Source organism: Barbus barbus (genome assembly GCF_936440315.1).
Source record: "Barbus barbus genome assembly, chromosome: 41".
NCBI classification, from domain to species: Eukaryota; Metazoa; Chordata; class Actinopteri; order Cypriniformes; family Cyprinidae; genus Barbus; species Barbus barbus.
In genome coordinates, this window is record NC_136719.1 from 24,727,682 (window position 1) to 24,744,925 (window position 17,244).

The following is a 17,244-nucleotide window of genomic DNA, read 5'->3' on the forward strand; positions in this document are numbered from 1 at the left end:
TGAAAGAAGTCTCTTGTGCTCAGCAAGGCTGCATTAATTTGGCCAAAATACAGTAAAACCCTAATACTGTGAAATACTATTACAAATTAGAATAACATTTTACATTTACATTTATTCATTTAGCTGATGCTTTTATCCAAAGCGACTTACAATTGCTATATATGTCAGAGGTCGCACGCCTCTGGAGCAACTAGGGGTTAAGTGTCTTGCTCAGGGACACATTGGTGTCTCACAGTGGATTCGAACCCGGGTCTCTCACACCAAAGGCATGTGTCTTATCCACTGCGCCATCACCACCCCCATAACTGTTTTCTATGTTAATAAATCATAAAATATAATTCATTCCTGTGATACGCAGCTGGATTTCAGCATTATTACCCCAGTCTTCAGTGATCCTTCACATGATCCTTCAGAAATCATTCTAATATGCTGATTTGCTGATATATCATATATGATATTTGTTTTTTAGGATTCTTTGAAAAATAGAAACTTGAAAAGAACAGCATTTTATTTATTAAAGAAAACTTTTGTAACAAATATCGTTATATTATAGCAAATTTTATTTAAAAAAACATTGTATTACAGTTTATATTTATCATTATATAAACATGAAAAGATTACTATTGTTGCTTATTGTTCTTTCCAACATTACAAATGTCCTTACTGCCTTACATGAGTCTTTGTTGAATAAAAGCATTCATTTCTAACAACAACAACATCTGACCCCATACTTTTGAGTCCTAGTGTACATTGGTCTTTTGCATTCAGATGCACTGAGTTAAGCGTATCTCTCTGTAGATCAAGGACTGGTTCGACACTGAAGGAGAAACGCGGCTTCTGGAGGCTGAATCTGTGGAAGACTGCAGTGAACGAATCCAGCAAACGCTGCAGAGTTTCAATGCTTTTCTCTCCGAAGCAAACGTAAGTCAAAGTGAAGAAAATGTATGGTGCGCCACTACATAAGTGACTTCAAAAATGTAAAGATTAAGCTTCAACTTTGCCATCAAAATCATTAAGTGGCAAAAAAAGCTGTAATGTTTAACCTTGTGGCGAATGTTTTCTTGTAACTTGTTTCTGGATAACTATCAGGAACGAAAGCATCAGGCGATGATGCTGGTGTCAGATGCGGAGAGCGTCCAGGGGCCAAACTATCCCGAGACGGAGGTGTTTCACAGGATGGTGTCCGTGTTTAAATCCAGTCTGGCTGACTTTGTGTCGCGGGCCGAGCGCTGCTGTGAAGAGCTGGGCATGATGGTGTACATCTGCCTCTTCTGTGAGAGGGTATGGCTTATATTTTAAAGGGGTCAACTGAACCTTTTTTATTTTGTACTCTGAGGTCCACTTACAATGTTATCAAGATTTTTACATCAAAAAACATCATAATTTAGAATTAATAGGCTATTATTGGTCCTGTTTTTAACTCCCCTCATCAGAACGCTCTGTTTGAATATGTGTGGCAGATTGAAGTCTCGGAGGTAAATGCCCACTGCTATGATTGGCTAACAGTTGTGTATGTTTGACAGCCTACATCCTTCACAGGTGGACACTGCTGTGATTTAGGTTAAAACTGCATAAACTCAGTACATATCTGTAATAATAGATAAAGCAACAGTGAGCACGTAATGAAAACAGTTACACTTGTGTGTTGCAACATTACTGTCAGATCCAATATAATCGGCACAGCATCGTCTTTTAGTTTCAATCTTTTTGAAAATCCAGCGTCAAATTTTGCCTTGTTTGTAAATGAATCAGCGGTAAAATGAAGTGAACAAAGGACCGAGTTCTTACTGACACGGTCTGGATCTTCAATAAAAATAAAGTTCATTCACTCTTTCCTAATGCTGGGATCAGAAGGAAGGCAACACAAGCACTGTTTTTCTACAGTTTGGCACTGCACAGCGTCTTATTGTCTTCAGAGCATCTTTATCGTTTGGTTCCTATGTAGATCTGCGCGTTCACCTGTCTAGTAAACACTATATTCCTGAATCAGTGGGCGGGGCTAAACAGGCAATGATGTAGAATCGGTGGGTGGGGCTAAACAAACAGTGATGTAGAATCGGTGGGTGGGGCTAAACAGGCAGTGATGTTGAATCGGTGGGCGGGGCTAAACAGGCAGTAATGTAGAATCGGTGGGAGGGGCTAAACAGGCAGTGATGTAGAATCGGTGGGTGGGGCTAAACAAACAGTGATGTAGAATCGGTGGGTGGGTGGGGCTAAACAGGCAGTGATGTTGAATCGGCAATGATGTAGAATCGGTGGGTGGGGCTAAACAAACAGTGATCTAGAATCGGTGGGTGGGGCTAAACAGGCAATGATGTAGAATCGGTGGGTGGGGCTAAACAGGCAGTGATGTAGAATCGGTGGGCGGCGCTAAACAGACAGTGAAGTCGATCTTCTTCTGTGGAGGCGGTGCTTATCCACACTATTACATCAAAGAGAAGAACATTCCACAAGCTGTCGTTTTGGCAGACTGCCTTCAATATAAGCTGTTTTTAGACAAACTACAAAGTTTTGCCTTTCTTAAACTTACAGGATATTTTTTATAGTGCAATGACCTCTTATATGTCAAAAGATCAAGGGAATTTTAGGTTCTCAGTTCATGACCCCATTAAATACACCAATTCGCAACATTCTTGTAATTTATGATCAATGAGTGATTATTGACACCCTCCAACTCACTGAGATTTCACATACAATCATTCCTATAAGACTATATAATTCCATACTATACTATAATTCCTATATATATATATATATATATATATATATATATATATATATATGTTCTTAACATTTTAAGACATATGAATGATTGTCTTTCAGAATTTAAGATTACAAACTGAACAAATCTGTAGTCTCCTAATTTAGTGAAACACCTATAATATAAGTCATGAGATCATGCTGCCACCTAAAGGAGTGTTATGCTATAACTAGTCAACAAGTATAAACTTGCCTTCCATCAATTATTACTTTTGGTCATTTCAGCAGTTCAAGAAATTATTTTTCATCAACGTTTTATTTATGACCCTTTCTTAACTAGAAAGAACAGGTTCCTCAGGTTTTTGAGCCAAATGGTTTTATTATGGTAAAGGAGTAGTAACCATATTTTTTGGTGCATTGATTACCATTTGTATAACCACAGTTTCACTAAAAAATCCCATGGTTAAACTATGGTTAGTGTAGCAAAACCATGGTTCATTTGTGCTCATCATGGTTTAACTATAGTAGCCATGTTTTTTTGTTGTAGTAAGATGGTTAATTTTCGTAAGGGATGTGTTGACATTATTGGGCAATACATTTTTGTCAACATAATCCTCCCTATGTATGACCGATATCATAATTGTTTTCAGGCATCAGCCATGGCCAGCGACTGCAGGCGATTTTTGGAACAGGAGCAATACTGCAGTTCTCCAGATGAGGAGCGCTGGACACATCTTCACGCTTACCTGCAGAGATTAGATGAGTTTTCTCCCGAGCACTTCCAGGACGTGAGAGCGCAGGGCTGTTCCAGCTCCAGAGCTCTGCAGGTGTGGGACTCCGCCTGGATCCACTGCCAGGAGGTCCGGCGACAGCTGGAGGAGAGACTGGTGCTTCTGGAAGGAGCTCAAACCACTGCTGGACATCACTCTGATTGGCCCGAGGTCATTCCAGGTCAGGATTCACAAGACTCCATCCAAGACAGGGCTGTGTGGTACGACAAAAAAAAAAAAAAAAAAATTAATAAAAATTTAATTGAAATCATAATTGTGACATTTTATTTCATAACTCATACTTTTTTCTTACAGTTGCAAGTTTAAACTCGTAATTGCAATTTTTTTCCCTTTATATTGTGAGTTTACATCATGCAAATCTAAATTTTTCCTAACTGCAAGTTATAAACTCATAATTATGACTCTTCTCTCCAAACTGTTTACATCATGCAATTCTGACTTTTTTCTCCAAATTCTGAATTAATATTATGTAATTCACACCTTGTTCCTCAGAACTGCAAGTTATAAGCCTGCAATTACAACTTTTGTACTCTAAATTCTGAGTTTACATGATGTAATTCTGACATTTTTCTTAGAAATGAGTTATACCCCTTAGTTATATTGCAATTTTTCTCCAAATTGTAGGTTTACAACATGTAATTCTGACTTAGAACTGCAAGCTATTAAAAAGAGTTCACATCTTGCATTTATTTTCTGACACATAATTGTGACGTTCTATGTCACAATTAAGACTTCTTTCTCACAATTGCAAGGTTATATATCACAATTTGGATTTTTCTTAGATTTACAAGAAAAAAATAGTGCAATGGCAATATGGTACATAAACTCATCATTCTGACAGGATCTTTTTATTATTATTTTAGAAAACAAGACTTAATATCTTAAGTCATTTTGCTTCTCAAGCAAATGTACCTTAATTTAAGAGACTTTAGATATTTGTACTGGAAAACTAATTTAAACAAACAATTCCTCATAGGTGGGAAAAAATGATTTTCTTACTATTTTTGTCTTTTTCTCTAGTACAAATATCCAAACATTCTTGGATCTAGAAATTTACATTATATAGATATAGACATTACAGAAGTAAAATGGTGTTACATCTTGTTTTCTGTAAAAATTATCAAAATTTTGTTAGTTTTTGCTTGTACAAGAAAAATATCTGCAAATGGGGTCAGAAAAATAATCAATTCATCAAAAAACAAGGCTTAATATCTTAATATCTTATTTTGCTTCTCCAGTACATGTATCATAAGTCAAGAATGTTAGATATTTGTAACGGAAAACAAGAAAAAAAATAAAAATACTAAAAATATTTTTTTGCAGTGTATTGTGAAATAACAATTTGGTCATATCACCATCCCTAGAACAAGAGGAGCATGGGATTGTGCCCGAGCTATCGGAGAGCAGGGCGAGTCGGGCGAGGGACAGCATTCACAGCACCGTCACCTGCTTCAACTTCAGGTCCAACCACAAAACCAGGAAAGAGGCCAAAACCACTCAGACTGTGAAGGAAACGCCTGCAGACTGCAGCCAGAGAGGCAAAAACGTTATCAGAAAAGCATCCCGAGAGCAGAAACCCATCCCAGGCTCGAGTACGGTGGGCTGCCAGTGGTTTCCTTGGCAGAACGCAGCCAGCAGAACCAACAGCAAGGGACCCGAGCTCCACATCACAGAGCCAGTCTTCTGCCAGAACCAGCCGTACGTGAACTCTCGCCACGGCAGCTTCTGCTCTCAGACGACCTGTGGAGAGGCGGAGGGCGCTAGAGACATCTCTGTGTTCAAAGACAGTTGGAGAACCGATGGAGAAAACACCGCATCCACCCCAGAAAGCCCAAACAGAACCATGTGAGTTACACTGTGTTCTTGAGCTCACTGTAGAGACTTAAAGACAACATGAAATTAAAACGGCTAATGTTTACTTTACTTTAAAGCGTTTCTGGTCTTATGAACAATTCAACAGTGGGCATTATTCTAAAAGACAAAAGCATTTTAATTTATAATCTTTAATCAAAATGTAACAATTTTTCTCTGCTTTTGAAACATATTTCTCATAGTATATTCAGGTTTATGCAGAATTGTGACATTTTTTATTCATTTATTAAATATTTAAAATAAATTTAAAATAAATGTAGAAATTCTAATGTAAAAATGAATAAAAATGTGTAATATTACATTTAAATTGCAATATTGTTAATGCATTTTTTTAAATGCACTATGAATAACATTTCATGTTGTCTTTAAATATACAGATGAATCACTGTGTGTTGAAACGACTTACCTTGAAGATGCACTTTGCTTTCTAGCCATTAGTACCACTCAAAAGTTTGGAGTCAGTAAGATTCATTTATGTTTTTGAAAGAAGTCTCTTCTGCTCACCAAGGCTGCATTTATTTGACCATTTTAAGTGCTTTCTATGTCAGTATATTGTCAAATGTAATTTATTCCTGTGATCAAAGCTGTATTTTCATCATCATTCCTCCAGTCTTCAGTGTCACATGATCTTCAGAAATCAGTATAATATGAGGATTCGCTGCTCAAGAAACATATCTGATTATTATCAATGTTGAAAACAGTGGTGCTGCTTCATATTTATGTGAAAACTGTGATACATTTTATTTTTCATGATTGTGTGATGAATAGAAAGTTCAAAAGAACAGCATGAAATAAATCAATAAAACAGCATGAAAAATCTTTTGTAAAATTATAAATGTCTTTACTGTAATGTCTTTATTTTGGACCGATTTAATGCATCTGTGCTGAAAACAAATTTGATCATTTCAAAAAATCAATCTTACCGACTCCAAACTTTTGAACAGTAGTGTATATCGGGGGAAAAAATGAGTCTCAATATTTTTCATACTATTTCTTTCTCTGTCCAAAAGCTTACACTGATGTCGGAGAGGTAAAGTTACAGTAAGAAGAGTAAATAAAAGATTTTAAAAGTGGCAGTACCATGTTAAAGTAGTGCTTTCAAATGGTTCATTAACTACAATTGTAATACTAATAATAAGCATTTATATAATAATATAATAATTTCTATAGTAATATTTCCATGGTGCCACATGTAAAAAAAGGGTACTTTTCTGAAGTGAAAGCTGTCACAGTTGATATTTGATTATAGATTTGTATTATTTTAGAAATATACTCTTATCTTTATTTCCCTGCAGGAAGCTTCATCGAGTCATGGAGGAGCTCCTGCTGACAGAGGTGGAGTACGTCCGCTCTCTCGGCTACATCTTGACTCACTACTTCCCCCTGCTCTCCCAGCCGGACGTCCCACAGGATCTGCGCGGTCAGCGCGGACGCATCTTCGGTAACCTGGAGAAACTGTACGACTTCCACTGCCAGCATTTCCAGCAGGATCTGGAGGCCTGTCAGGCAGAACCGCTCCGAGTCGGACGCTGTTTCCTCAATCACGTGAGACAGTGCTGTAGTTTGATCGTAATCATGCCGCTTTTACTTTAAACAGAATATCATTTTAACCTTGTACAAATATCTATTAAAACAGAGAGAGAGTTTTGGACTTTACGCCCTTTACAGCAAGAACAAACCCCAGTCTGACGCTCTAATCCAACACCACAGATACTTCAAGGTAAGGAACCTATATTTTGTTATACAAAAAATAAGCATATAAATAAAATAAAATTACATTATAGTATATATTATATTATCATTTATAATATATTATTTAAAAATGTTTATGTATTTTATTTAAATAATATTAAACTATATATATTATTTAAATGTTAATATATTTAAAATATATATTTCTATAATATATATATATATATATATATATATATATATATATATATATATATATATATATATATATATATATTTATATATATTTATTTATTTTTTATTTGTTTGTTAAAAATATATTTAAATAAAATACATGCAAAATATGAATATATAAAATAATGTGTAACGCATAAAAATTTAATAATATAATGAACATAATATATAATACTTTTATACATACAGTTGAAGTCAAAAGTTTACATCCCCCTTTCAGAATCTGCAAAATGTTAATTATTTTACCAAAATAAGAGAGATCATACAAAATGCATGTTAATGTTTATTTATAGCCGACCTGAATAAGATATTTGATATAAAAGATGTTTACATATAGTCCACAAGAGAAAATAATAGTTGAATTTATAAAAATGACCCCGTTCAAAAGTTTACATCCCCTTGATTCTTAATACTGTTACCTGAATGATCCACAGCTGTTTTTTTTTTTTTGTTTAGTGATAGTTGTTCATGAGTCCCTTGTTTGTCCTGAACAGATAAACTGCCTGCTGTTCTTCAGAAAAATCCTTCAGGTCCCACAAATTCTTGGGTTTCCAGCATTTTTGTGTATTTGAACCCTTTCCAACAATGACTGTATGATTTTGAGATCCATCTCTCCACACTGAGGACAACTGAGGGACTCATATGCAACTATTACAGAAAGTTCAAACACTCACTGATGCTCCAGAAGAAAAAACATGCATTAAGAAAACATTTGAACAGAATGTGTAATTTTTTCTTATTTTGCCTAAATACCATATTTTTTAATTTAGTACTGCCCTTCAGAGGCTATAGAAGTTAGGTACATGTTTCCCAGAAAGCAAAATAAGTTCAATTTACCCGGATCTTCAAATTCAAAAAGTTTTCACTTCCCTGCTCTTAATATTAATATTTTATCTATAAAATTCCTACAATTATGTCTGCATTTATTGCCATTTCTTTTAATTTTGTTTAATTAAAGTGAATGGGAATGAAATCAAACCTCTTTCTGTCCAGCGTAAGCAGATGGAGTTGGGTGACAGCATGGATCTCTCGTCGTACCTGCTGAAGCCAGTCCAGAGGATCAGTAAATACAGTCTGCTGCTGCAGGAGATCCTGGACGAATGTGTGCCGGATCAGAGCGGTGAACGAGAGGAGATCCAGGCGGCTCTAGAGGTGGTGCGATTCCAGCTGCGGCACGGGAACGACCTGCTCACCATGGACGCCATCCGCGACTGCGATGTTAGTGGCAAAGCTACAAGATGGACTTTGAATAATCTGTTAAAAAAACTGAGAGTCCATTCAATCAATCAATCAATCGGTCACCATATAGTCATATTTTTTCTTTGGAACACAAATTTTGGTCTTTTTCTCACACATCTGAAATTGGTTTTCCAGTTTTTCCATAATATGCGAGAAGTAATCATTTTATGTTTTATCATTATGTTTCTTCAGCTGAATCTGAACGAGCAGGGCCAACTGATTCGGCAAGATGAATTCTGGGTAATTTTCCGCAAGAAACGTTCCCTCCGACGAGTATTCCTCTTCCAAGATGTTATCCTCTTCACCAAGACCAAAAAAAACGACCGTGGAGATGATGTGTATGTTTACAAAATGTCTATCAAGGTATGTGTGTGAGAATATTAATGTTTCTATTCATAAAAGAATCCTGAAAAATAAAACGTGTCACGGTTTTCACATAAATATGAAACAGCACAACTGTTTTCAATATTGATAATAATCAGAAATGTTTAAGCAGCCAATTAGGATATTAGATTGATTTCTGAAGGATCACGTGACACTGAAGACTGGAGTAATGATGCTGAAAATACAGCTTTGATCACAGAAATAAATTACATTTGACAATATATTCAAATAGAAAGCAGTATTTTGAATTGCAATAATATTTCATAATTTGACTGTTTTTACTGCATTTATAGTCAAATAAATGCAGCTTTGTTAAGTAGAAGCCTTTTTTTCAAAAAAATCTTACGGACCCCAAATTTTTGAACAGTAGTGTATAATAAAAACTTATTTCTAAATAATTTATATATCTGCAAATGCATTTCACAAAAATAAATAAATAAAAATAAATAAATATTAATAAAAGTGACCCTAAACATATATACATACATACATACACACACATACACACACAGTGGGGCAATTAAGTATTTGATACACTGCAGATTTTTCAAGTTTTCCCACTTACAAAGAATGGAGAAATCTGTCATTTTCATCGTAGGTACACAAATCCAGAAAATCACATTGTATGATTTTTTAATAATTAATTTCCACTTTATTGCATGAAATAAGTATTTGATCACCTACCAACCAGCAAGAATTCTGGCTCTCACAGACCTGTTAGTTTGTCTTTAAGAAGCCCTCCTATCCTCCACTCATTACCTGTATTAATTGCACCTGTTTGAACTCGTTACCTGTATAAAAGACACCTGTTCACACACTCAATCAATCAGACTCCAACCTCTCCACTATGGGCAAGACCAAAAAGCTGCCTAAGGACAAAATTGTAGACCTGCACAAGGCTGGGATGGGCTACAGGACAATAGGCAAACAGCTTGGTGAGAAGGCAAATCCTGCAGCACATGCAAGGTCCCCCTGCTCAAGCCAGCACATGTCCAGGCATGTCTGTAGTTTGCCAAAGACCATCTAGATGATCCAGAGGAGGCATGGGAGAAGGTCATGTGGTCAGATGAGACCAAAATAGAACTTTTTGGTATAAACTCTACTCGCCGTGTTTGGAGGAAGAAGGATGAGTACAATCCCAAGAACACCATCCCAACCGTGAAGCATGGGGGTGGAAACATCATGCTTTGGGGGTGCTTTTCTGCAAAGGGGACAGGACGACTGCACCGTATTGAGGGGAGAATGGATGGGTCCATGTATCGCGAGATTTTGGGCAACAACCTCCTTCCCTCAGTAAGAGCATTGAAGATGGGTCGTGGCTGGGTCTTCCAGCATGACAATGACCCCAAACACACAGCAAGGGCAACTAAGGAGTGGCTCCGTAAGAAGCATTTCAAGGTCCTGGAGTGGTCCTTGAAGTAAACACAACATGCAGTTTTTGAATTAAGTTTTTTATTATGAAGGGAAAACCCACATGGCCCTGTGTGAAAAAGTGCTTGCCCCCTAAACCTAATAACTGGTTGGGCCACCCTTAGCAGCAACAACTGCAATCAAGCATTTGCGATAACTTGCAATGAGTTTGTTACAGCACTGTGGAGGAATTTTGGCCCACTCATCTTGACAGAATTGTTGTAATTCAGCCACATTGGAGGGTTTTTGAGCATGAACCGCCTTTATAAGGTCATGCCACAGCATCTCAATAGGATTCAGGTCAGGACTTTGACTAGGCCACTCCAAAGTCTTCATTTTGTTTTTCTTCAGCCAGTCAGAGGTGGATTTGCTGGTGTGTTTTGGATCATTGTCCTGCTGCAGAACCCAAGTTCGCTTCAGCTTGAGGTCACGAACAGATGGCTGGACATTGTCCTTCAGGATTTTTTGGTTGACAGCTGAATTCATGGTTCCATTTATCACAGGACGTCTTCCAGGTCCTGAAGCAGCAAAATAGCCCCAGACCATCACACTACCACCACCATATTTTACTTTTGGTATGATGTTCTTTTTCTGAAATGCTGTGTTACTTTTACGCCAGATGTAATGGGACACACACCTTCCAAAAAGTGCAACTTTTGTCTCATCAGTCCACAGAGTATTTTTCCCAAAAGTCTTGGGGTTCATCAAGATGTTTTCTGGCAAAACTGAGACGAGCCTTTATGTTCTTTTTGCTCAGCAGCGGTTTTCGTCTTGGAACTCTGCCATGCAGGCCATTTTTGCCCAGTCTCTTTCTTATGGTGGAGTCCTGAACACTGACCTTAACTGAGGCAAGTGAGGCCTGCAGTTCTTTAGATGTTGTTGTGGGGTCTTTTGTGACCTCTTGGATGAGTTGTCGCTGCGCTCTTGAGGTAATTTTGGTCGGCCGGCCACTCCTGGGAAGGTTCACCACCGTTCCATGTTTTCGCCATTTGTGGATAATGGCTCTCACTGTGGTTCGCTTGAGTCCCAAAGCTTTAGAAATGGCTTTATAACCTTTTCCAGACTGATAGATCTCAATTACTTTCTTTCTCATTTGTTCCTGAATTTCTTTGGATCTCAACATGATGTGTAGCTTTTGAGGATCTTTTGGTCTACTTCACTTTGTCAGGCAGGTCCTATTTAAGTGATTTCTTGATTGCGAACAGGAGTGGCAGTAATCAGGCCTGGGTGTGGCTAGAGAAACTGAACTCAGGTGTGATAAACCACAGTTATGTTTTAACGGGGGGGGGCAAACACTTTTTCAAACAGGGCCATGTGGGTTTGGATTTTGTTTTCCCTTCATAAAAAAATCTTTCATTTAAAAACTGCATGTTGTGTTAACTTGTTATCTTTGATTAATATTTAAATTTGTTTGATCTGAAACATTAAAGTGTGACAAACATGCAATAAAATAAAAAAAATCAGGAAGGGGGCCAACACTTTTTCTATATATATATATATACTTCATTTAAAGTTTGCTTAATGTTTCTCTGTAGACCTGTGAGATTGGAATGACCCATTCGTGCGGGGTGAGCGGCCGCAGTTTTGAGATCTGGTTCAGGAGGAGACGCTCTCAGGACACCTACATCCTACAGGCCGAGACACGGGACGTCAAAGAAGCCTGGAACAGAGACCTGGAGCGCATACTGTGGGAACAAGCACTGAAGAGCAGAGGTCAGAGCAAATTGCAATACAATATAGAGCAAATTAGGCATGCATCTATAGGCAAAGTTTAAATGGTTAGAGGTTACTGTGCACATTGGTTGTGCTTGTATGTCCTTGTAGATCTACAGGACTTTGTGTTTGTGTTTCAGAGCTGAGGAGACAGGAGAGATTGTTCATGGGAATGGGTTGGAAGCCTTTTTCCGACATTCAACCTAGAAACGCAGCCGTTAGCAATCATGCTGTGAATGTCACAGGAAGAGGTATTTATCAGCCAATCACAGGCTGATAATTCGCAAGCATATAACTGATCTCATGGTATAAGTCAAGGGGGCGTAGGAAAGGTTTGAAAAATATCCTAAAATGCCAGTTATTCTAGTGTATTTATTATGAAAATTTAATAATTAAAACACTATGAATTAATGCATAGTTTTATCAAAGATGACTTCTCTTCTGTTGTCTTTTTTTCATCAGGTAGTTTATTTTCTGTCAGAGTCTTGGCACAAAAAAACACAAACAGGTGTGGCTTGGGTCATGAATATTAATTACACTGGGATGTCACGCTAACTAATCTGCAACTAATTTGCTGAAAGGCAGATAATAGTTAGTGAATGCTAGCTATAATATGGTTACTGCTTAACACTTAACATTTCACTCACGAAGGCACACGTGCTGTGGTGATGTGACAATAAAAGTGATTTGACACTTGTGCATTTGTTCAACCCAATCCCAGGCTGACAGAAGCTTCTGCTTGATCTTAAAGAGAGAGTTCACCAAAAAATTAAATTTCTGGCATTTACTGACCCTCATGTCATTCCAAACCTGTTTGGAAGAATGCTGTTAACTAAACCGTGTTGGGTCCCATTGACTTCCTTTATATGGATGAAAAATCCTACTCTATGTCCATGAAAAATACTAAGTTAATGGGACCCAAAACTGTTTACCAACAGCCTTCATGAGTAAATGATGAAAGAATTGTAAAATTTTGGGGTGAACGATCTCTTTAAAGCTGTCGTTTTACACAGCAATGATTCACAATTTCATTTAACTCGCACTGCAGCAAAAACAAAAAAAAAACAAAAAAATCTGTATATAAGGTATTTACGACTTCTCACAATACTGACTTCTTTTTTTGCAATACTGAGGAAAAATAGCAGAATTGCGAGACATAAACTCAATATAGAACTTGCAATTCTGAGAAAAAAGTGAGAATTGTGGGTTATAAACTCACACTTCTAAGAAAAACAAGATAATTCTGAATCCTCATAATTCTGACTGACTTTCTCAACGTTTCGAATTTCCATCTTGCTAATCTGAAAAAAGTCCAAATTGTGAGATATAAACTCGCAATTCTGCGGGAAAAAAAGAGTCAGAATTGAGATATAAACTCAGAATTGTGAGAGAATATATATATATATATATATATATATATATATATATATATATATATATATATAGCCTTTGTCAGAAACAAGCTTTCATAAAAATCAGCCTCAAATGCGGACTAATGATTATCTTCTAAATGTGAGAACATACAGTATAATAGTTGCTATGCCCCTGAAAAAAATGGCCTCTTTTGTAGCTGCTTGAGTTTTATTTAATAAATTAAAGCCCTTTTCAGTGATTACCTGAATTTTCCATTACTCCTCTTCTGACAGAAGTTGTAGGAATCCTGAAAAGACCCAATCCCTTGGTGTCTAGCCTTCAAAGGGGCATGGCTTTGCCACGGCCAGATTCGATTGGCTCTGGCAGCAGCACATCAACCGCAGGCAGCCACTCATCATCCTCGTCTGGGCGGGGCTCCATGTCACCCAGCGTTTTCCAAGGAAAATACGGTAGCACTCCTACTTACTGGAGAATGAATAGTCCCTGTCTAATAAAGGAAAGGCTTGAATAATATACTGTAAAATCTCTCTCTGTCCTTTCTTTATAGATTCCTCTACAGAGAACGCAGGTTTATTTAGCTGTGCGGATCACAATTGCCCCACAAGAAGGAGAGCGTCTGTGTCATCACTGCTGTACTCCAGACCTTCAGTGTGTCAGTCGTCTCCCGCTCATGTTCTTCACTACGGCTCACCTGCCCTGTCCAGGAAGAAGCTCAGTCCACAAACAGATGCTCACGGCTCTCTCAAGGTTGAGCAATAAACACACATCAGCTCTGTTCAAAACCCAGTGAGCTGCCTGTCTAGGCAACATTTCCGGGCAAAGCAATGCTGACGTAAAAGATACCACACTCTAAAAAAGCCAGAAAAATAAAGTCCAATGTACTGTGTTAGGGAAACACCCCCCCTCCCCATGCACTGATCAATTTTAAGATTTTTGGCTATTTGTTTCAGACAAAGTGGAAATACACTTTTAAGTGTTTATTTTGACACTTAGAATGAGCAAAAACTAGGGTTTGGAACATAGCTTAATACTGACATTCCATAAGGAAAATAATTAGTTCAGACTGAAAGTTAATTGCATTTTTCTGTGTTTAACACAGTGTCCGTTTCAAGTGCCGATTCGTTCCAAGGCATCAACAGAAGTTTAGCTGTGATTGAGGTGAGTTATAAACAGTGATTCACTGCATGCTTAAGAGACACTATATTAATACAGCTCCAAATGATAAAGCTGTATATACAAGTATGTCCAACTTAATTACGTAGTACACTCTTGTAGGGTGATATACTATACATAGGCTACTATATAGCAAATCTCAACTGCTTGTATTGCGGCAAAATGTAACTATATTGTCACCCAGCTCAATACAAATATAAGGCATGAAGATATTATAAACATGAACATCATGATTTTCTGTAAAGCTTCTTTGCATAATGTGTATTGTGAAAAGCTCTATACAACTACATTTTACTTTACAAGTACCTGCTCTTTAAATGGAATCATTAAGTATGTGCAAATATTAAATGTACGCAATTGATAAATTACATATTTTCTGAATGATACTAATGATGCAACATTTCCACAGGCATGCTTACATCTCTCCAGAAGAAGTTCACTGATGTCTGATCAGGTTATTGGATGCTCTAATCAGGAATCTCATGTAAGATGCCACTGTTTGGATTCACCTGATGAAGAACAAACCAGAACAGAACAGATTTTAGATTTATGTTTGAATAAATGCAGTGGGACAAAATAAAGAACATCAAACAAGATGATATTGACCAGATCTGAGACTGTGGACCAGTTCTTTACTTCCGGTACTGACCATCTGAGAAAGACACATGTGAGGACCTACAAGGATGTTTTCCTGGAAAAACAACAGAAATATTCTGCTAAAGCTTTATTGTGCAATTATTTAGCATGAGACATTATTTCTTGATGAACTGTAAAAATGTATTTTCAAATCAGATGCAATGCATATGCAATGTTCAACATTACAACTCCAGGATATAGACCAATAACCAAAACACTGGCATGCTGCGCTTTGTAAATGTATCCAGCTTAAAAACCTCAGGATAGTTTATGGGGTTCAGGGAATTTTGAAAATATCCACGCAATTGCTTGAAAATAAATTGATTATTAAATTGAACTCTCTAAGGATTTTACACAGCATGTGTATAAGTATTGGACTCTTTTGTGTACTGTAATATACCAGATTTCAGTACCTCAGTGGAGAGAGAAAATTGTATTTTATTATTTAAAAATGTATAATAAATAAAAGGTCATTATGTTTTGTGTCTTTCTTTAGAAATATAGACAGTAAGACAAACAAATACACATTAGCAGCCATAAAATTCTGTTATTTTAGTATTATTTAAATTATTATAGAATTTATTTAGATTATTTAATATTTTCAGTTTTCATTTTACATTTTAGTCTGCTTTTAGTAAATTTGTTGTCTTTGTCATTGTTGTGTTTTTGCTTTAAAATATATTATTTTTTTATTTTTTTTACTTGGACTAATGTTGCTGTTTTGTGTCTTGATAAACGTATTCGCAGCAATATAATCCTATGTTATGTTTATGTTATTATTTATATACTATAATAGTATTTACACTTTTTTTAAATTACTTGTTTTTTAGTCTGTAGTTTTTATTTTTAGCACATTTTTGTTTGGCATTTCTATTCATTCACAATATTTCTATGGAAAAAAAAATATTTCAGTTTTAGTTTTAATCATTTCAGTACTTCAACTTATACTTTAACGTCAACAAACGTGTATTTCAGTTTAGGCTGACAATAACAACCAACATTGCACAGTTTGCTTTAAACAGCATCTAGAAAATGAATAAACTGATACATGTAAATAAAGTTCTAGTAAACATCAGCTTATCCAACTGGCTTCGTACCTGATTAAATTAATTGTACTAGACATTCTACCAATAAAGACTCAGAAGGCAGGCAAACTTTGCAAGAATTTTATTATGATTAAAATAATTGAATCGAGATCCTCGATTAGGGTTCTCTCACAAATCTTTGGCGAAGGCCCCGTCCTTCATCTAGGTCTTTCTGGCTGGTCCTTCCTGGAGATGCATGCAGGGGTGGAGCCTACCCCCAGACGAAAGGATAGGGACCAAACCTGGTGGTGGTGGGGAGGATGGAGGGGAACTTCGGCTACAAAACCTACAGACAGCGAAATGAGAGTGAAAGGTCAGTCTTTATATTTAGGTCAGGATGTAATTGGTTAAGTAGATAATTGAAAATAGGTCACATGGCATTTGAGTCTTTCTGATAGAACATACGCTTACGCTTTCATTTCTACAATAATATGTATTACAAAGTATCTTCACTACAGTAGAGGACCAACGCAATGCCAGAACGAAAGTTCAAAGTTATCTGGTCTTTAGTAATGCTCTTTAAACATTAAAGCACAAAAATGTCATCTCTACAGTACATAATTCATGGAACTTTCTTTAGCTGGATGTTCATTTAACATTTTTTAAACACTACTACTTGTTAAAAATTTTCAGAGAACATATAAAAGTAAAATCCTAATGTTCGTATAATGATAAAATGGAACATTCCCTAATGTTTAAGTTTGCATTAGCAAATGAACATTTAAAACTGGAGTTTTGAACATGTAACGGACGCATTACCAGAAAGTTCTTAGAACATATTTTGTTAGCTAGGGGAAAAATAAGAACTCAAACACATCAAGAAATCTCTCGAGGGTAAGCCCTGTCAGAGCTAAAACTGACCAGTGAAAGTGACTCTCTGATTAACAAGTTTACAATTGTAAGCAGACATGCACAGGGATACATTTATATAGAGATCATAA

The 17,244-nt window shown here is 36.6% G+C and overlaps 1 protein-coding gene across 1 annotated transcript in view; it reads left to right on the forward strand.

Annotated features, from left to right (window-relative positions):
* Positions 1–14,168, forward strand: part of LOC306860946 (pleckstrin homology domain-containing family G member 4B-like) — a gene marked incomplete at both ends in the record, with an annotated part of 94,966 nt that extends 80,798 nt beyond the window's left edge. The window contains 12 exons of the mRNA XM_079402972.1: positions 799–921; positions 1,090–1,281; positions 3,351–3,651; positions 4,856–5,336; positions 6,659–6,908; positions 7,000–7,083; positions 8,283–8,507; positions 8,721–8,891; positions 11,858–12,035; positions 12,176–12,286; positions 13,682–13,858; positions 13,957–14,168. Of these exons, the coding sequence (XP_079259098.1) occupies positions 799–921; positions 1,090–1,281; positions 3,351–3,651; positions 4,856–5,336; positions 6,659–6,908; positions 7,000–7,083; positions 8,283–8,507; positions 8,721–8,891; positions 11,858–12,035; positions 12,176–12,286; positions 13,682–13,858; positions 13,957–14,168 (2,505 nt within the window). The remainder of the gene's footprint in view (positions 1–798; positions 922–1,089; positions 1,282–3,350; positions 3,652–4,855; positions 5,337–6,658; positions 6,909–6,999; positions 7,084–8,282; positions 8,508–8,720; positions 8,892–11,857; positions 12,036–12,175; positions 12,287–13,681; positions 13,859–13,956) is intronic.
* Between the last annotated feature and the right edge of the window lie 3,076 nt (positions 14,169–17,244).